Source organism: Globicephala melas, chromosome 3, assembly GCF_963455315.2.
Source record: "Globicephala melas chromosome 3, mGloMel1.2, whole genome shotgun sequence".
Classification (NCBI taxonomy): domain Eukaryota; kingdom Metazoa; phylum Chordata; class Mammalia; order Artiodactyla; family Delphinidae; genus Globicephala; species Globicephala melas.
Genome location: NC_083316.1, coordinates 166,958,352 through 166,976,088, shown reverse-complemented (window position 1 = coordinate 166,976,088; position 17,737 = coordinate 166,958,352). Strand labels below are relative to the sequence as shown.

The 17,737-nt window shown below is 57.6% G+C and overlaps 4 protein-coding genes across 10 annotated transcripts in view; 3 read left to right on the top strand and 1 right to left on the bottom strand.

Annotated features, from left to right (window-relative positions):
* Nucleotides 1–4,244, top strand: part of SAFB (scaffold attachment factor B) — a 34,357-nt gene extending 30,113 nt beyond the window's left edge. Inside the window, exons 17-21 of one of the 2 annotated variants that reach the window (XM_060297303.1) lie at nucleotides 186–228; nucleotides 2,790–2,908; nucleotides 3,222–3,322; nucleotides 3,706–3,772; nucleotides 3,942–4,244. In XM_060297303.1, the coding sequence (XP_060153286.1) occupies nucleotides 186–228; nucleotides 2,790–2,908; nucleotides 3,222–3,322; nucleotides 3,706–3,772; nucleotides 3,942–4,059 (448 nt within the window). In that variant the 3' untranslated portion in view covers nucleotides 4,060–4,244. Of the gene's footprint in view, nucleotides 1–185; nucleotides 229–2,789; nucleotides 2,909–3,215; nucleotides 3,323–3,705; nucleotides 3,773–3,941 lie in introns of both variants that reach the window. The other variant, XM_060297302.1, reaches the window with a different exon arrangement.
* A 3,611-nt stretch (nucleotides 4,245–7,855) lies between these two features.
* MICOS13 (mitochondrial contact site and cristae organizing system subunit 13) lies at nucleotides 7,856–9,737 on the bottom strand. The gene is made up of 4 exons (XM_030879393.2): nucleotides 9,486–9,737; nucleotides 8,615–8,792; nucleotides 8,367–8,418; nucleotides 7,856–8,080 (listed from the first exon to the last, which is right to left on the bottom strand). The coding sequence occupies exons 1-4, from the start codon at nucleotides 9,512–9,514 to the stop codon at nucleotides 7,983–7,985; spliced, it is 357 nt and encodes a 118-aa protein (XP_030735253.1). The 5' UTR covers nucleotides 9,515–9,737; the 3' UTR covers nucleotides 7,856–7,982.
* On the top strand, nucleotides 9,546–14,509 carry HSD11B1L (hydroxysteroid 11-beta dehydrogenase 1 like). 5 transcript variants are annotated; one of them, XM_060297298.1, is made up of 8 exons: nucleotides 9,546–10,010; nucleotides 11,795–11,914; nucleotides 11,998–12,128; nucleotides 12,768–12,879; nucleotides 13,261–13,352; nucleotides 13,655–13,748; nucleotides 13,881–14,046; nucleotides 14,148–14,509. In XM_060297298.1, exons 2-8 carry the CDS (start codon nucleotides 11,842–11,844, stop codon nucleotides 14,341–14,343), a joined length of 864 nt encoding a protein of 287 aa, XP_060153281.1. In that variant the 5' UTR covers nucleotides 9,546–10,010; nucleotides 11,795–11,841; the 3' UTR covers nucleotides 14,344–14,509. The 5 variants fall into 5 exon arrangements, with proteins under 5 accessions (XP_060153281.1, XP_060153280.1, XP_060153283.1 ...); XM_060297297.1 differs by having other exon boundaries at nucleotides 9,546–10,263; XM_060297300.1 differs by lacking the exon at nucleotides 11,795–11,914 and having other exon boundaries at nucleotides 9,548–10,263.
* A 1,662-nt stretch (nucleotides 14,510–16,171) lies between these two features.
* On the top strand, nucleotides 16,172–17,722 carry RPL36 (ribosomal protein L36). Of its 2 annotated transcripts, none has more exons than XM_030879394.3 (4): nucleotides 16,172–16,327; nucleotides 16,508–16,602; nucleotides 17,390–17,524; nucleotides 17,595–17,722. In XM_030879394.3, exons 2-4 carry the CDS (start codon nucleotides 16,510–16,512, stop codon nucleotides 17,682–17,684), a joined length of 318 nt encoding a protein of 105 aa, XP_030735254.1. In that variant the 5' UTR covers nucleotides 16,172–16,327; nucleotides 16,508–16,509; the 3' UTR covers nucleotides 17,685–17,722. The 2 variants fall into 2 exon arrangements, with proteins under 2 accessions (XP_030735254.1, XP_030735255.1); XM_030879395.3 differs by having other exon boundaries at nucleotides 16,295–16,396.
* The last annotated feature ends 15 nt before the right edge of the window (nucleotides 17,723–17,737 follow it).

The following is a 17,737-nucleotide window of genomic DNA, read 5'->3' as shown; positions in this document are numbered from 1 at the left end:
CTGGTTCATTCTTAATGACAAAGAGCTCGAGTGGCTCTTCTAGGCTCTAGGCTTCTAGGTAGCCAGCCCACTTGAACCAGCAGAGTGTGTGTGAATTACCTGGGTTCAAGTGGAAATGTTTTCCGTTTGGGGTCTTAACCAACCTATCTTTCTCCTTATGCTTTCATTTAAATTGCTTTTTTCAGGAGAGAAGGTTCAAGGTCAATCATGGGAGAAAGAGAAGGACAGGTAAGTCAGAAGCTGTGATTGTAGCCACAGTTTTCCCTGTACAGTTGGTTCTCTTCCCTTTGTCTGCCTTCTTCCTCCTCCACCTGAGTTAGAGGAAGAACGAGTAAGGGAGTGCGGCACCTGCAATGTTCTGTGGGATGACCGTGTGAATAGCTTGTGCTTTGTGCTGGCCCAAAATTCAAACAAGTATTCTGAAGCCTTGTTTGGCTTTGACCCTAAGGTTCTATACACCTTAGTGACTACACCGGTACTAAAGTGCTGGAGAGCCTTGCATGAGTCTGGCAGGCTCTGTTGGGAAGTGCCTTGTGACCCACAGCACTGACTAGACACGATGCCTCGTGTCACGGAGCCCGAGTGCCCCTGGAGTGTCAATGGTCGCAGGGTTAACCCGCCCCCGCTGAGCCTCGGGAAGCAACTGAGTCAGGCCCACACGTTTTCTTTTTGCAGGATGAACACATTAGAAAACAAGCTCAGTTTTCTCCTTTTTTCCTATCTTACATTTAGATTGAGAACTTCCCCAAAGAGCCTTGACTTCTTAGTGGGTTTCCTTGGAGAATCAGAGGGATGAGGGAAAGTTGTGGTCAGGGCATCGTTCTGGCAGAATCGCTGCCCCGTGGGTCGGTCTTCTCCCTGACTACAGCACCGACGTTCAGTCCTATCCTCCCTCCATGCCTGAGAACATGGCTGGGAATGGCTAAGCTCCTTGACTGCATCTGAGGAGTTCGCTGCCACCTCAGGAGCAATTCCATGACCCTCACGGGATTCCTGTTTCTCTGCTCCCAGGCATAAATCTCCCATGCAGCTAAATGTACCCCTAGTGTCATGGGTTTCCTTTGGTGGAGACATTGAGCACAGTGGTTAAATGTCCAGGCTCCAGAATCAGGACCAGGGTCACATTGCGGTGCCACCACTTCTGCTGAGCCTGTTTCTCCAGCTGTGAAAGGAGGGGAGGGAGGGTGAGGTGGAGTGGGGGGTTAAATGAGATGACATACGTGTCTGCGGCAAGTGTTTGCCCAGTCCTGCCGTGTTGCTGTTGATCATGGATAGCTATTCTCATCTGATTAGATAGTGCTCTCCTGACTGAGAGGAGTGTTTGTGTTCTCACATCCATAATCACAAGTAAGACACAACTGCTGCCCTGAACGGCAAATGGTGACATCTGACACAGAAAGGGAAAACCAGCACAGGCCTCAGGGCCTTGTTGGACTGGTCCGTGGGTGGGTGGGTTGTTAGACAGGAGAATGTTGGTTAAATTTTAAAACACCAGGGAGAGATGGGAATGGGCTTTAAATAACTAGGTCTTGCTGAGATGAACTTCTACCCTTTCAGTGTTTGTCTGATTAGTCTTCAGAAGGCTATTGATAAAAGGTCATTCTTAAATGTTTGTCCAAAATTAAATGAAGCTGTGTAAAGCATGAGCTATAATTTTTTTAAAGTCAGTGCACTTTGAAGGTTGTTCGTAGAACTACTTCCGGAATCCCGTTTGAGAGCCCTTGTTACATTTGCCAGCACTGACTTTCCTGGACACGTTGTCTTGTGATTTTGCCCCTTGAAGGAACAATGTTCTATTTTGTCCATCTTGTAAGATAGACCCCCTTTTGTTGTGTTTAGGGCGGTGTGGGCACACATTTGGGGACGAGCGGCTGTGGGGAGCAGGCAGCGGTGCTGCCCAGTGCGCCGAGGGCCACGAAGTCAGGGCTCCCATGTGGAGCCACCGTGTACCTGCCCTGGCCCAGGAGATTCCCGTGGATGCAGACGGGGACAGGGCCGCTGGAGCGGGACCCCAAGGGGCTTCGTTACCAGGACGCCTTTCTCCTTCCTTCTCAGTTAGACCATAGTCCTGGGGCAAAAGCCCCAAAGCCACAGATCAGGTTTGTGGAACAACAAGAGAACAGGGCTGTGGAGCCAGAGCCACCTCGCCAGCTCCATGAAAGTCAGCCTGGGCCTTCTTGCAGCCGGCAGGGACGGGCTTGGGTTGAAGGGAAAGGGGCTAGAGTATGAGGTGTTCTCTTTCATCCTCCTGGGGTCTGTGCCGGCCAAGCAGTTCACGTGGCCATTGCCACTGAGTAAGCCACTGGGCTGCCAAGGAGTCGTGTCTGGACAAAGCAGGACAGGATGCCAGGCCCCGGAGTGAATCATGTCAAAGGATCCCTGGTGGCTCTTCTGCTCTGGTGGCTCCCTGATAATATTCTGAGCACAGGCACCTGGCACAGCGTGATCCATTCCTGGTGTGGGGCAGTCGCTCAGCCCCAGCACGCTTCAGTCCATTGGTGCCTGAATCTCTGCCTTCTGATTAGGGAGAACCTAATTTGGTCTTGGGCTCCATGAGCACTGCTCCTCCCCAGGCCTTGAGCAGACTTCGGGGGTGCGGCTGTGTTGTGCCAGCTGAAAGGTTCTGTGTGGCCCCAGACAGTGTAAAGAAGGCCTGCCGGCACTGTCTTGGGCCTGCAGGGGCTCCTGTCTGAGTCATCGTCCTTGTTATTATTAACTTGTTGCTCCAAAGGCCCTGGGATCCAGGGTTGTACTGAGGCCTTCTTTCGTTTTGACCCTTTAACGTCCAGCATTACCCCGAACGCCACGGAGGACCAGAGCGCCACGGACGGGATTCCCGTGATGGGTGGGGCGGATACAGCTCTGACAAGAGGATGAGCGAGGGCCGGGGGCTGCCTCCTCCCCCCAGGTTTGTGTCTTACGTCCCATGGTGCCCATCGGGGCCTCTCACCCAGCTGGCAGGATTGGTGTGTCTGGCTGAGGACCCCTGGTCTTGGGCATAAGCTGAGTGCGGGCCCAGCGCACTCGCCACGGCCCAGGCTGCCTCTGAGTTCTCTGAGCAGCATCGGATCGAGTGCCACTTCCGTTCCCCCGCAGCCCCCGTTGCTCAAAAGGCTGGGGTCACAGTGCTAAACGCACCCTCTCAAACCCAGTGCCATTGCTCTCCTGGAGGGCAGAGGTGGGGGCAATCCAAATCAGAGATGTCTTTCTCCAAGGGGCAGACGTGAGTGGGGGGACCACAGCCGAAGAATGGAGGATGACCGTGCGTGGCAGGGCGCTGCTGACGGAGGCATGATGGACAGGGACCATAGGAGGTGGCAAGGTGAGGACTGGCCCTTGGCCAAGGCGCATCTGTCTCGGTGGAGAAGCATCCGGGAAGCTGGGGTTGCCCCTGCTGTACGTCGGGCACTGCTCGTGAGGGCGGGAGCAACTTTCTCTGCTCTCCCTAGCATGTGGCCTTGCTCCTTACGGCCTGGGTGGGTGAGTGGGTGAGGTGTGGCACAGGAGGTGTGCCACAGGTGCCGTAGCTCCTCTTCACCGTAACTTAGCAAGGAGAGTGGGTGTGTGCAATCCGTGTGCTCACACATCCTCCACGGACGGACCTGTGGCTCAAGAAAGGGACTGGAGTTGTCTGAGCCCCGTGTCCTCTGAACTTGATGTCCTGTGCCTGGAGGCGCTGTGTGAAAAGTGTTCCTTGTTTTCCAGGCGGTGAGAGAAGTATGTCTGGTCACTCGGGGCCAGGTCACATGATGAACCGGGGAGGCATGTCAGGGTAAGGCGCATTGTCACCGGTCTTGTCTTTGCTTGTGGGCTCGCGTCAGTGAAGGTGCTGTGTGCTTGGGCGGGTGTCACTGCTGCTAAAAGGAAGGAGGCCCCAGAGAGCACAGGCACAGGGCAGAGCCCACTGAGTGAAAAATAAAAATAATTTGCTTTTGTTTCAGGCGCGGCAGCTTTGCCCCCGGGGGGGCCTCTCGGGGCCACGTGATCCCTCGTGGCGGCTTCGGGGGCCAGAACCGGGGGAGCCGACCCAACGACGCCCGCTTCACTCGCCGCTACTAAGTGCTTGGGCTCCTGTGTTATGTCACGTGGCAACAAGAATATGTTCTGTTAAGAGTTCCCTTAAACTGTGTACAATAATTTTTTTTTTATCTGCTGCCATATTGTAGCTCAATACAATGTGAATTTGTTTTTTGGTTTTTTTTGGTTTTTTTGTAATAAATGTGTTTCTGTTCACATACCCTTTATTTAAAGCGTCGTGTCTTTTTATTTTCACGTCTTTAAGTAAAATGAAATTATACTCATAAGTGCTAAGCCACAGCTCTTCTTTCAGGGAAGGAGGATGGAAAGGGGCAGCTTTTGGGGACTGTTGGGTTTTCCAGAAGCACTTTGCCAGCAGCACACCCCTTCCAGCCTGCGTGAGCCCGGGCCCGGAGTTCATAGGACCCGTCTGGGTCGTGTGTCTCAGCCTGTCTGGCCTTCCTCATGGGCCTTGTGACATACCTCAGATGTTTGTTCCAATCGCCCACATTTTGCCTCCATGTATGACACCCTTGCTGAACGGGCTGTTTTGTGTGGTAAAATACACGTAACATGAAATTGACCATTTTAACCATTTAAGGGTAGAGTTCAGTGGCATTATGTACATTCTCAGCGTCATACAACCATCCCCACCGTCCATCTCCAGAACTTTTCTTTCTTCCCAAACTAAAACTCTGTCCCCATCAAACACTCAGTCCCCAGCCCCCTGGCCCCCACCACCTACTTTCTGTCTTTGAATCTGACTCCTCTAGGGACCTCGTGAGTGGGATTGCATCCTCGTGGGGAGGAGAGATGACCACGTGTGCCGTGAGAGGAGCAGAAGAGCTGTTGGACACCAGGTGATGAAGTCCACCTCGGGGAGTGGCAGGGGCCGGAGTGGAAGGAGAGTTGCCGGGACAGAGGAGTCGGAGTCGGGGCGGGGGGTCTCGCCCCACATAAGGTGCAGGTGTGTTCAGGGTTCAAGTGCTGCCTGGACTCCAGGGGTGGCTTGGTGGGACAGTGCCACCTCCCCAGGTCAGCTGTGTTCCTTGTCTCTAGGGGCCCTGGGTCTGTATGGATGGAGCTGGGGGCAGGCCCCCCTATTAGGGGAACAGTGCTCAGAGGCCTGCCTCTTGGCTCTATCTCACACTCAAGAAGGGTCTGGCCCTGTCTGAAGGCTGAGATGTACCAACAACCAAGGCTAACCGGGCCCCTGTCCCCCCAGGGCCCAGACAAGGGAAGACAGACACAGGACCAGGCCTTTCCACCTACTGGCTGAATACACCTCCTCCACCAGGCCAGGCACATCCCCCTCCTAATCCCTGTAAATTTATACCGCACGTGGCAAGAGGGACCTGCAGACAGGATTAAATTAAGAACCTTCATATGGTATCTGGGGTTACCCAGGTGGGTCCTTGTAAGGGAAATAGGGAGAAGGGCAAGAAGGGGACACGACAGCGGAAGACCACACTGCTGGCTGTGAGGACAGAGGAAGGGACGCCAGCCAAGGATCACAGTGGCCTCTAGGAGCTGGGAAAGGCAGGAAACGGATTCTTCCCAGCGTCCAGAAGGAACCGGCCATGCCCACACCTGGATTTCAGCCCACTGAGACCCATGTTGGACGTCCAACCACGAGGTGATTCTGTCCCGCGAAGACAACTGGCAGCACCAGGAGACATTTGCGGTTGTCATACGTGGTGGGTAAGGAGGCACCGCTGGCATTTTGGGGGTTGGAGGCAGGGATGCTGCTCAACACCCGGTCCCTGGGGTGGCCCCAACATGGATTTATCCTTCCCTATATCAGCGATGCCAAGCTGTGGAAATCTGCCCCAAGGTGTTGGGCGCTGTGATGGGGCACCCACAGGGCACTGAGGAAGCCCAGAGAGGGCACTTGAGGAAGGGGACAGAGGAGGCTTCCCAAATGAGGGGGCATCTCAGCTGGGGGCAGGATGAACAGAGGAAGGATGGCCTAACGAGGGGCTGCAAAGTTGTGGGCAAAAGCTGGCGGGAAAGCCAGCTGTGTTCTGGGAACTGAGGGCCACTGGGCTGGCATATCCAAGGACTGAGGGGAGGCAGGGCCCCTGAGGAGTCTGGGCTCACAGGGAGGGCAGGGGGAGCTGCAGGTGTTTGAACAGGGGGTGACGTCATCAGACATGGTCTCGGGAACAGATGGAAGGGGGCAGGCCCGGAGGTGGGGTCAGCAGGGAGGTGATCACTGGCAACAAATACAAGTCGATGGAGAGGAATAGGGGTCTGACTGGATGAGGAGACACAGAGGCAAGAGCAGCATTGGTCTCCAGGCTGTCAGCTTGGTCTGTGTGGACAGTGGGAAAGCCATGGGGTCAAGCAGAGCCCATGGCCAACCCTGGGCCAGTGACCATAGGCTGGTTTCAGTGCTAGAAAACGCGCGCGTGCGCGCGCACACACACACACACACACACCCATGTCCCCAGGGCAGCTCAAAGACTGGCTTCCTTTGAGGCTTCAGGGAGCCTCGTGGAGCACATGGCACCACCCCAGCTCCCTGCGCCCTGAGCACAAACCCCTCCTGTATTCTCCATCTGTAAAAAATGGGCCCACGAGGCTGCCGGAAGGGCTCTGTGGACGGAGAGTCAGGCTGGGACAGCTCACAGGGCTTGTCCTTGAACTCAGGATGTGCCCTCAGCCTCCGAAATGGCCAGCACCAGCTCCCTCCTCGGCAGCAGAGGATCAAGGATGGCCCCAGGCCCCACCCATCCCACCCTCATCATAGACCCGCTCCCACCTCCACAGGGGCCCAGGTGGCTTTCAGGTGACACACAGGACATGGGAGACCCCACCTGGAGACCATTCCTGGAGACCAGGGTGGCACAGGTCACTCAGGGCTCTCCCTCCCCAAGCACCACCCTGCCCTCCCCACTCCTCCCTGGCCAGATGGATGGATGGACACGTGCTGGCTTCTGCTCCCAGGCGAGCCTGGGAAATGCCCCGGCCTCTGGTCTCTGCTTCCCTCATCTGTAACAGTGCCGTCCCCTCCTGAGTCATGTCCCTGGGTGAGTTCTATTCCCTAAACCAACTGACATGAACTCCGAACTCTTGGGAACAGAGGATCCTGTGCCAGCTCGGGGCACCATTACCCAGGCCTCCTCCCTGTTCCCAGGGTAGCTTCCTGGGCCAGTCATTGGCTCCCACCCAAGCCCACCTCCTACCCTGTCTGGGGCAGAGGTTTCCTCCTGCCATCACCATGGTGGGATGCTCTGTGACTGGGTGCTGGGGATCTCACAGGGAGCATCTGAAGGGCCCACCCTCCCCAGAGCTCCAGCTGGACAGAGAGACATTTAGGTCACCAAGCAGCTGACACCGCGGGTGTCAGAGAAGGCTTCCCAGGGGAGCAGGGAACATCTGGAAAACAGGGCCCTTGTGCGCCAGGGAGACTCCCTGCACGGCCATGACCGCCAGGTCTGTGCTCCCCAGGAATCCCCAGGTTGTGGGGAGAGGGTGGAATGAGAGTGGAAACCAGGTGAGGGCAAGAGGACAGGGACTAGATTAGGCGGGCAGATCAGTGAGCCAAGCAGGACAATCAGTGGCTCTGGGGGCTCGCAGCTGTGTAGACCAGCCCTTACCCCCAGATTGCCCCACCCTGTGCTCAGCCCTCCAAGAACTGAGAAGACCCCAGACCCAGATGGGCCCTGAGCCCCAGGGCAGTGGTCTGCTCCCACTCACCATACAAGGTCGAGGGCCCACCAGTGGGCAGGGCCCAGATACAAAGGGGTGAACCTTGGCCTTCGGTCAAGGTCAGGCCCTGAAGAGCCCCCAGGAGCCAGAAGCCCACGCCCCGGGGGCCAGCACACGGATCGGGGAACACTTCCAAGTCCTTTATTGGGCCGGCAAGGCCGGGAGCTGCCCTAGGAGTGGGGTCCCAGTCTGGTGTCCATGGCGCCCTGGCCCCTGTTCCCGCCTGGGGCAGGCAGCTTCCTCTTGACAGGCTACTTGGTTCGCTCCTTCAGGTATTCCCAGCCCTCCTTGGAGTACTCCCAGGCTTTGGAGGGGGCCACGGACAGAGCGGACATCACCGTGATGATGCCTGTGGGGAAGGAGGGCCCAGCGCTTTCAGCAGAGAGTTTGAGAGGCACCACTTCCGGCTCTGTCAATTCCATGCGGGGAAACAGGTGGAGGCCACATATTGCTCCCACCTCCCTGGAATCTCCACTCCCTTTTCTCTTTCAGATCCGTTGGGGGCAGCGGGGCGGGGAGGCGGGGGCAGCAGGTGCACACAGAGCAGGAAGGAGAGTGGTGGAAAGGCATGGCCAGGAAGGGAGGTGGGAAGTATCTGGGGCCCCTCTCCTGCAAGCAGACGGACCAAGGCCTACCTGAATTCCAGGACTCGCGGATGTGAAAGTTAAACTTTGGAGGGGCTGGGAGCTGGGAAGAGAGGGGAAGAAGGGGCTGGTGAAAGGGGAAGGCCTGGCAGCCCGCGCCTCCCTCACAGGCAGGGAGAGCAGCACATGCCCCAGTGTGGAGAAAGCCAAGCAGGGCTGGAGGGACCGGGGATCAAAGACCACCCGAGCTGACGCCCCTGCTCCCGCAGAGCCGTAGCCTCAATCCAAGCTCGGAGTACCTGGGGTATCTTCAGGCCTGTCTGCTCGCACACGTACTGGCTGAACTGGTACACGGCGGTGGGGACCACCTCCTCAGCTTTCTGAAGGACCGCCTGGCTCTTGTCGCTGGGCCCCAGCAGCTCCTGGTCGTACACCAGGTAGACAGCGCCCCCAGCCACACTGCCCTTGATGAGGAACCTGCAGGCAGAGAAAGGAACCACAGCAGCTCAGCAGATTCTGCTGGCCACCTCCCGGGTCTAGGCCCGCGGGTATGGGGGTGAGGGTTAGACCCCTAGGGGGAGGGGCGTGCCCACAGTCCAAAGAGTGACACACCTGAAGCCAGGCAGCTAATGCGGGAAGCACAGGGCATTTTGGGAGCCCAGAGGCGTGCCTGACCCACAGCACTTAATCTAAGGCGTGCAGGGATACTCAGCTCCATTTAACTGGTAAACTGAAGCCTGGAGAGAAACAGTGTCACTCAAGATCCCGCAGAGGGCAGGGAACAGTGAAGACTTAAGACTCCTGACCACCTTCTACCTTCCAGCCCCGAGGGATGCTCCGCGAGGAACCCGCGGGGGTTTTCTAAGTGTCCCTGGTCATTTCCTGTCATACGCAGCTCTGGGTGCGCATTAACCTCCCAACAAAGGCGTGCGGCACTCCCATATTACAGAGTGGGCAGCTGAGGCTCGGAGGGATCTCGGGTACAGAGTGGGAAAGGCACGGACTCGCTAGGAAGCGGGAGGGGGGCGAGAAGCTCCACCCTGTCTGGACAGACACGGGAGACCTGACACTACGGGCGGCGAAAAGCCGATCGGGAGCAAACCAGATGGAGGGTGCTCGCAGAAGGGAACATTCTTGGGGGCTTGGGGCCCTCCTGGTGGCCCCACGAACCTCATCAGCGACCACACTCGGGATACCATGACCGCTCCGCTCCGCGCGCAAGGACACTCGGCTCGCCCGTCACTTCCGGTCGCGGCGTCGCAGAGGCCTCTGGGAGGCGTAGTCTCTTGTCAGCCGCAAAGGCCTCCGGGAGTCGGAGTCTCGGCACCGAAACAACAGAAAGAGGTTGCGGTCCCACTGCAAAACAACCGTGCGAAGCTTAGTCCTCAGGGCCCAGCCGCCGCAAAGCTGTCTGGGAAAAGTAGTCGGCAAGTCACGTGAGGCGCCGGACGGCTCGTTTAGCCGCCAAGCCTCCTGGGAAATGCAGTCGGGGGCGGCACGGCCCTCGTGACGTGAGGGAAAGAGGAATCGGGTGACAAGAGTGGGGCCTGAGGGGGACCCACGAGATGTCGTCTCCCGCGCCGGCGCGGGGGACTAAGGGCCCAGGCACAGGAAGAGAGTGCCTGGAAGCTGGTTGTCACGGCAACATGAGGGCTGATTTGTACGAGAAAGGCGGGCCTTTAGTCACGTGATCAGGTCAGTGGTTGAGGCCAGAGGAGAGCTAGGCGGGAGGCTGTTGCCCGGCAACGCCTGGGCGCGGAGTCCCCACAGTATAGCCCCTCCCCCCGAGGAGGTGGGCTCGGAGTCGCGTGACTCAGACCCTACGGGAGGGGGCGCGGTCGGAGACTGGCGGACGCAGTGGTGAAGTGAGGGCAGCGGAGCGCACGCGTGACTCCCAGGCCCGGACCCCAGCCCCGCTGGACAGCGGGAGAAACTGAGCCCTGAGTGGGTGAGTTCGCGATTGGGAGAGTGCAGTGAGTCGCACGCCCCCTTTGTCCAGAGGGGAAACTGAGGCCCGGCGAGGTCAGGGGGCCGGTGGGTTCTGCGAGGATCGGGTTTCCTCCTTTCCTCCCCCTTCAGAGCCTGGCTGTTTCATCCATCCATTCATCTCTCCGCCCACTCACCCACCCAGCCTGCCAGCCAACCCCTGCGAGGGAACTATGGTCAGGGCCAGTTTGAGGAGAATGTTGAGCTGTGGGGCTTCAGGGCTTTCCCTGGAAGTGGGGAGAGGTGGGAGAGTGTTCCCTGGTGAGGGGACGCTGGCGTGACTGGGTTAGGGCGAGGAGTTCACTTTTCTGAGAACTGATAGATTCATGGATAGGAAGTGGGGAAGATGAGGATGGACAGAGAGCCGAGGCCAGACCTGCTGGGTCTCGTGGGCTGAGGTGAGGAGGGTGTGGTCTCCATCTGGGGCAGTGGTGAGCCCTGGGAGGGTTTGGAACAGGAAGGGACATCTCAGATGTTTTTGGACAAAGATCCCTATGGCCTTTCCTCTTTGCCCCATGCAGTTCAGAGGATAGAAACCCTAAGATGTAATGGGCTTGTGCCCTTTTCAGGGGAGATCCATGACCCCCTTAACTTTAATCACCTGGCCTGTTTTTATCTTTCACCTTCTCCCTGGAACAAGTAAATCGGCTCCCCCAGCTGAAGTCACATCTTAACCCTGATGACACGGGCACCTCCATCTCCAAGCCAGTCCTGAGTGTCCGATTCCTTCTGGGTGTCTCCAGACAGAGTTATCTTTCTGGGCTCCCCCACCTCTCACCTCCCACATTCCTCATATCACTCTGGGTCAGTCTATCTGTTGAGTACCTACTGCATGTCTGGCAGTTCAGGGCACGGAAGATCCAAAAGGGAGCAAAACAGAAGCAGGTTTCCATTTCCTTTCTGCCCTCATGGAGCTGAGTCTAAGGGGAGAGAGGGATCCTGAACAGGTAACAAATCATCAAGATGATTTCAGGGGATGACAAGTGCTGAGAAGGAGAAAAGTTCTACAGGTAAGAGAGAGGGGGTGACCAGGAACAGAGGTGCTTTAGAGGAGGAGGCCAGGGAAGTGCCCTCTGAGGAGGTGATTTTTCCAGCCAAGACTTGAAAGAGCAAGCCGTTGGGTTGTATTTGGGAATACAAAATACAACCTCGTAGAGGGAACAGCCAATGCAAAGGCCCTGAGGCAGGATGGTGAGTGGCTGGTTCCAATGAACAGTGAAGAGGCTGGTGTGGCAAAGCAGAGTGAGCAAGAGGGGCTGGTCCAAGCAGACCCTTTTTGGTCACCAAGGCTTTTGTTCTAAGTGAAACGGGCAGGGTTTTCAGTAGGGGAAGAAGATGGCTGCAGTGGTTCAGGTGAGCTAGATGATGACCTGGACCAGGTGGTGGCTCTGCAGATGGAGAAGAGGGGGCAGGGCCAGGGGCATCACCGCTGGCTCTTCGAACAAAGACGCCGTTGGGGAAATGGGTGTGACTGGGGTGCGACTGTGGGCCAGGCCTGTGCCGGCCCCCCCTCTCTCCCGCTGCAGACCCAGGGAGGGCCATGAAGGTGCTGCTGCTCGTGGGGCTGGGAGCCCTGTTCTTTGCCTATTATTGGGATGACAACTTTGACCCAGGTGAGCGCCTGGGGGTGGGGGTGGGAGGAACGTTCTGGCTGTCCTCTCCATCCCCCAAGCTGACCACCCCTACTCGCTGCCAGCCAGCCTCCAGGGAGCCCGTGTGCTGCTGACTGGAGCCAGCGTGGGCATCGGGGAGGAGCTGGCATATCACTACGCGCGCCTGGGCTCCCACCTGGTGCTCACTGCCCACACCGAGGCTCTCCTGCAGAAGGTGAGACACTCCATCTCAAGTTTAATTGGTGGGGGGGGGGGGGGGGCGGGGAACAGGGCCTGGGTTTGAATCCCTGCAAACATTCAGGCTTCCTGTGTGGCCTTGGGTAAGTCACTTAATCTCTCTGAGGCTTAGTTTCCTCATTTGTAAATCAGAGACAATGAAAGGACCTTCTCCTGGGTTGTGATGTGGGGTTGCATCAGTAAGACAGTTGTAAAGCAAGGACTGTTCCTCACTATATAGGAGTACTGATAGTAACCAAAGGCTGTGTGGATAGCTAGGGTTCTCAAGTTCAAAAGCGGGTTGGGTAGACCCTTCTTAGCAACAGCCCGGTGTTATTTCAAGGAAATGTGCAGCTCCTGGGGATGAACCTTACAAAATTTCAAGACGCCAGAAATCTCAAGATTTATTTGAAATCTGCGTTTTAAATGTTGATGGTTGAACAAGCAAAATGTCCCCTATTCTGGCCCATGGGCTGCCAGTTTGCTACCCCGGTGGTAACGCTTCAGACATGATGTTGAATGGAACCTGAGGCTCATAGCAGGGGAGGGGGCTTCAGGCTGGGGCCCCTTTAGGGCCGGCAGGTGGAGGGGGGCCAGCTGGGGTGGAGGGGCCCACGGGCAGCTCTGGCCCCCCCAGGTGGTAGGGAACTGCCGGAAGCTGGGCGCTCCCAAGGTCTTCTACATCGCTGCGGACATGGCCTCCCCTGAGGTGCCCGAGCGCGTGGTGCAGTTTGCGCTGGACAAGCTGGGTGAGGGGCGGGGCCTGGAGTCTGGGACCTTGGCCTAGGCCTTAGGGGCACGACCCAAATTGGGGAGGGGGTGTGGTAGTAACGGCCGTCTGAGGGCGGAGATTTATGGGTCCGGGGGCAAGGCTAGGGGTGGCGCCTTATGACATCCAGTGGGTGGAACTCTGGACCGGGCCTCATTAGATCAGGGATGAAGCCTGGTTAGGGAGTAGGGCGGGGTCTCTTTGATCTTAGTTGGGGCGCTACCTGGGTCAGAGCTCATTGTGTCAATGCTCTGGCCGGAGCATCGCTAGTTCAGGGGGCAGGGCTATGGGTGGTGTCTCGTAGGGCGCGGGGGGCGGAGCCTTAAGGACAGCTCCGGGCTGATGGGCCTCTCCGGGCCAGGAGGGCTGGACTACCTGGTGATGAACCACCTCGGCGCCGCCCCAGCAGGCACGCGGGGCCGCAGCGCCCAGGCGACACGATGGCTCATGCAGGTTCTCCGCCCCTCCGCGGCCCCGGTTCCGCCCTCCCGCCAGACTCCACCCTCTCACCATTCCCCTCTCGGACCCTGCCCTTCCCAGCTCCAGACCCCAACTTTCCTGGTTCTAGGCTCCGCCCTCTTGACCTTGGCTCCGCCCCAGGCTGGTGTTCCCCCTCGTCCATTCGGAACTCTGCCCCGGTCCTCGAGCCCCGCCCCTACATACCAAGGCCCCGCCCCCAGGCTCTAGGCTCCGCCCCTGCCCCTTCTGGCCTTCGGTTCCTCCTCCGCCCGGTGACTCGCAGTCGCCACCTACAGGTGAATTTCCTGAGTTACGTGCAACTGACTTCGTTGGCGCTGCCGAGTCTGACTGACAGCAAGGGCTCCCTGGTGGTGGTGTCCTCGTTGCTAGGTGCGTGTACGCAGGGCGGGGAGTGGGGAAGCCATGGGGCCGATGGGGGCGAGCCTGGAGCGGGCAGGAAGGCTTCCCGGAGGAGGAGCAGCGGCGTGTGGCCGCTCAGCCACTGCCCTCCCGCGCCCCCAGGCCGCGTGCCCACGTCCTTCTCCAGCCCCTACTCGGCGGCCAAGTTCGCGCTGGATAGCTTCTTTGGCTCTCTCCGGCGGGAGCTGGATGTGCAGGACGTGAACGTCGCCATCACCATGTGCGTCCTGGGCCTCCAGGATCGCGCCTCGGCCGCCGAGGGAGTCAGGTGAGGCCCAGGACGCGAGCCGGGGCCAGGCTGAGCGGGGAGGGGGTGTGGGGGGCCGCTCAGCCGTAGCCACAGTCCCCACCGCACCCTCCTGTCCCCAGGGGCGTCACAAGGGCCAAGGCGGCCCCAGGGCCCAAGGCAGCCCTGGCTGTGATTCGTGGCAGCGCCACGCGTGCCTCCGGCGTCTTCTACCCGTGGCGCTTCCATCTGCTCTGCCTGCTTCGCGGCTGGATGCCACAGCCAAGGGCCTGGTTCATCCGCCAGGAGCTCAACATCACGACCCCCGCTGCTGCCTGAGCCCCTGGGCTTAATGCCCCTTCGTCTTCCCAGAAGAAGACCCTCCAGCCAATCGTCCTGGAGCCCGGACAGACACCTCTGAGCAGGTGGCCAAGGGCCAAAAGAAAGTCATCAAGACAGAAAAGTAAACCTGAGAAAAACTACCAGCACCTGAAAGCAGTCAGAACTCGGGGCGTGCCCGGCATCTTGTCAGGGACTTAGAAGGCAATTAATTACCTCAGTCTTCTCAGCTGTCATTGATGATATGATTGCTGCTTCCATTTTGCAGATGAGCAAACTGAGGCTCAGAGAGGCTATGTGACTTGCCTCAGGGCCCTGGCCTGTGACCAGCAGGTCACAACACTACTGAGCCACCCTTGGAACCCTCTCTATTTGCGACCTGAAACCACTGCGTCCCTGATTTGTTCTTTCCACTCTCAGCCTCGGAGCATCCCCCAACCATTTTCCCGAGCAGGGGAGCCCTCGAAGCTGTCGAGTTGATGGTGGGGTCTGAGGAGGGGGAAGAGGAAAAGAATGTGTTCTGGGCTGGATCCAGCCTCCCATTTGATAATAAAAAGCTTTCTTCCCTTGCACATCTGTTCAGACTCCTTGGTCCTTCCAGTTTGCTGGTGGCAGGAGGTGAAGAGGGATGTGTGTATTGGTGCCAGAACTCTCACCTTCATTTCACAGGTGGAGAAACGGAGGCTGAGAGACAGATGGACGTCATCCAGGAAGTCAGGGATGGAAGGAAGTGTAACCGATTGTGGGCCAAAGGCTATATTTGCAGCACGAAGAACGTGGTTTGTGCACCAATAATGATAGCCTGCATCAGGCGCTACGCACTTGACATTCATGACATCTTCACAACCAGAGGTTAGTGCTACCATTGTTACCATTTTAAGGATGGGGAAACTTAGACGGGAAGTCAGAGACAGAAGCTGGGATTCTGACACCAGACTGTCCCTCTTTAAGGCAACGTGTGGGCTGCACCTGCACATCACTGGTATTTAGATTAATGAATTAAAAATTGACACTTTCCTTAAAATGGTAAACCAGCAGTGCTCGCATAAAGAAAAAGCAACTGTAAAGATAAAAACTAAATGAAAGCAATGTTATTAAAACAAAACAATGTTTTGAAGAATGAAACAATGTTATAAACAGCTAGCTACGGGTGGGATAGGGAGGGTGGGAGGGAGACGGAAGGGGGGGGCTATGGGGATATAAGTATAGCTGATTCACTTTGTTATACAGCAGAAACTAACACAAAAATGTAAAGCAACTATACTCCAATAAAGATGTTTTTTTTAAAAAAAAAAAAAACTAGTTCCTGTTGGCTGTCCAAGCCTCCAAGATTAGCAGGTGATCCAAGGGCTAACCCCAAACAGACCAGCCTCAAATTCATACTGTCTCTTGGAAATAAATAGGATTGAAAGATAAAAACCAGAAAAAAAGAATATTTTTTTGTTCCCACCACGCCGCCTATCCCTGCACCTAAAATTACATCAAGTTATATCAAGTGCCACCAGGGGGCACTATATCACAACGCTTTCCTTAGCTCTAGCCCAGAGCTTGGCTTCATATATAGTAAAACCAATTTCTCCGATTGTGGAAATTTTAGTTTGTGGCAGTTATCATATCTTGCTCAAACAGTTTGGAATAGGTACTATTGTTGTCATCATTCTATAAATGGAGAAATTCGATTAGTGGGAGCTGAAGTCTCTGGCGCTGGGACAGCCAGCTGGCGGCACAGGTTGGATTTCACCTCTCAACCCACGCGCAGAGGGAGACACCGCAGCCACAGCCACGCCCACCCGGTCCGACTACTGGTTTGGGCCCGTGAGGATAAGCGCGCATGCTCAGGGGGCCCACAGGGACGCCTCCAGCCGCCAGGGGGAGCCCGCGACATTCCTGCCTCTCTGGCCCGCGCCGCCCGCGGGTCGGTAGAAATCCCAGAGTTCGGCGCGTTTGAGGCCCTTCCGCCGCGGCAGCCATTAAAGAGCAGCAGGTTAGTGAAGCCCAGCGCGAGTACCATCAGCTGCCATCCGGACCCTTGGGGCTCCAGTGCAGCTCGGGGGTATGGTTGGGTGCAGCGAGCAAGCCCGGGGGAGCCGAGGCGCGGGGTTCCGGGCGGCGGGGACCGAGCTGGGACTCACCTCCACCCCTCTCTCCCCACCCCTGTCCGCAGCCATGGCTCTGCGCTACCCCATGGCCGTGGGCCTCAACAAGGGCCACAAGGTGACCAAGAACGTGAGCAAGCCGAGGCACAGCCGCCGCCGTGGGGTGAGTGCCGGGAGCGCCGTCGGGAGTCGAGTCCCGAGGGCAGTGGGGAGCCTTGGGCAGTGGGGAGCCCTGGTGTCTTGTTTGCGGTACGCGGGCCTCTCACTGCCGTGGCCTCTCACGTTGCGGAGCACAGGCTCCGGACGCGCAGGCTCAGTGGCCATGGCTCACGGGCCCAGCCGCTCCGCGGCATGTGGGATCTTCCCAGACCGGGGCACGAACCCGTGTCCCCTGCATAGGCAGGCGGACTCTCAACCACTGCGCCACCAGGGAAGTCCAGCCCTGGTGTCTTAAACGGAAGAAAGGGGGTGTCAGGCTTGCGCAGAGCAGAGTGAAGATGCCGGTTACGCGCCTGCGCGGCGAACGCCCGCCGGGGCTAAGTAATGGGACCCACCTGGCCCGTGGATTCGGAAGCTGGGGCAGGAGCGAATTGGGAGCGAATTTTGACGCATGAGCAGGAGTTTGCCGAGTAGAAGGGTTTCTGGATCGGGGTTGGAATGTGGAGGGAAAGCGGATTCCTTGTGTGTCAGGTTGAGGAGTCGTAGGCTCATGGGGGTTTATATATTTCTTCATTAAGCGGCCCCGACTCCACGGTGCCCAGCTTGTGTCCAGGGCGAGAGGGTTCTGGGCCTGGGGAACACCCTGTGCAAAGGCCGGGTGTGACGTGCCACTTTAATGTTGATAAGATTGGGGACTGGGGAGGATTTGGGCTTCCCTTGTTAGCAGACATACAACACTCCACCCGGAGACCCCCTCCGAGCCCCGCCCTGACGCCTCCCTTCTCCCGCAGCGCCTCACCAAGCACACCAAGTTCGTGCGGGACATGATCCGGGAGGTGTGCGGCTTTGCCCCTTATGAGCGGCGGGCCATGGAGCTGCTCAAGGTCTCCAAGGACAAGCGGGCCCTCAAGTTCATCAAGAAAAGGGTAGGTAGGACCCCTGTTAGGGCCGGGGTGGGACTTGGGGCTTAGGCTCACGGCCCTCCTTGCCCGGCAGGTGGGGACACACATCCGTGCCAAGAGGAAGAGAGAGGAGCTGAGCAATGTCCTGGCCGCCATGAGGAAGGCGGCAGCCAAGAAGGACTGAGCCCTTCCCCTCTGTGCACAATAAAACTTTTCCAGAAACTTGGGGTTTCTGTG

Coding starts and splice junctions, on each gene's coding strand:
- RPL36 (XM_030879394.3), top strand. CDS start 16,510: ATGGCTCTGCGCTACCCCATGGCCGTGGGCCTCAACAAGGGCCACAAG. Junction 16,603..17,389: donor GGCACAGCCGCCGCCGTGGG/GTGAGTGCCGGG, acceptor CTTCTCCCGCAG/CGCCTCACCAAGCACACCAA. Junction 17,525..17,594: donor TCAAGTTCATCAAGAAAAGG/GTAGGTAGGACC, acceptor CTTGCCCGGCAG/GTGGGGACACACATCCGTGC.
- HSD11B1L (XM_060297298.1), top strand. CDS start 11,842: ATGAAGGTGCTGCTGCTCGTGGGGCTGGGAGCCCTGTTCTTTGCCTAT. Junction 11,915..11,997: donor GGATGACAACTTTGACCCAG/GTGAGCGCCTGG, acceptor ACTCGCTGCCAG/CCAGCCTCCAGGGAGCCCGT. Junction 12,880..13,260: donor GTTTGCGCTGGACAAGCTGG/GTGAGGGGCGGG, acceptor TCTCCGGGCCAG/GAGGGCTGGACTACCTGGTG.
- MICOS13 (XM_030879393.2), bottom strand. CDS start 9,514: ATGGTATCCCGAGTGTGGTCGCTGATGAG. Junction 8,793..9,485: donor CGAGTGTGGTCGCTGATGAG/GTTCGTGGGGCC, acceptor CTCTGCCTGCAG/GTTCCTCATCAAGGGCAGTG. Junction 8,081..8,366: donor CCGCGAGTCCTGGAATTCAG/GTAGGCCTTGGT, acceptor CCTTCCCCACAG/GCATCATCACGGTGATGTCC.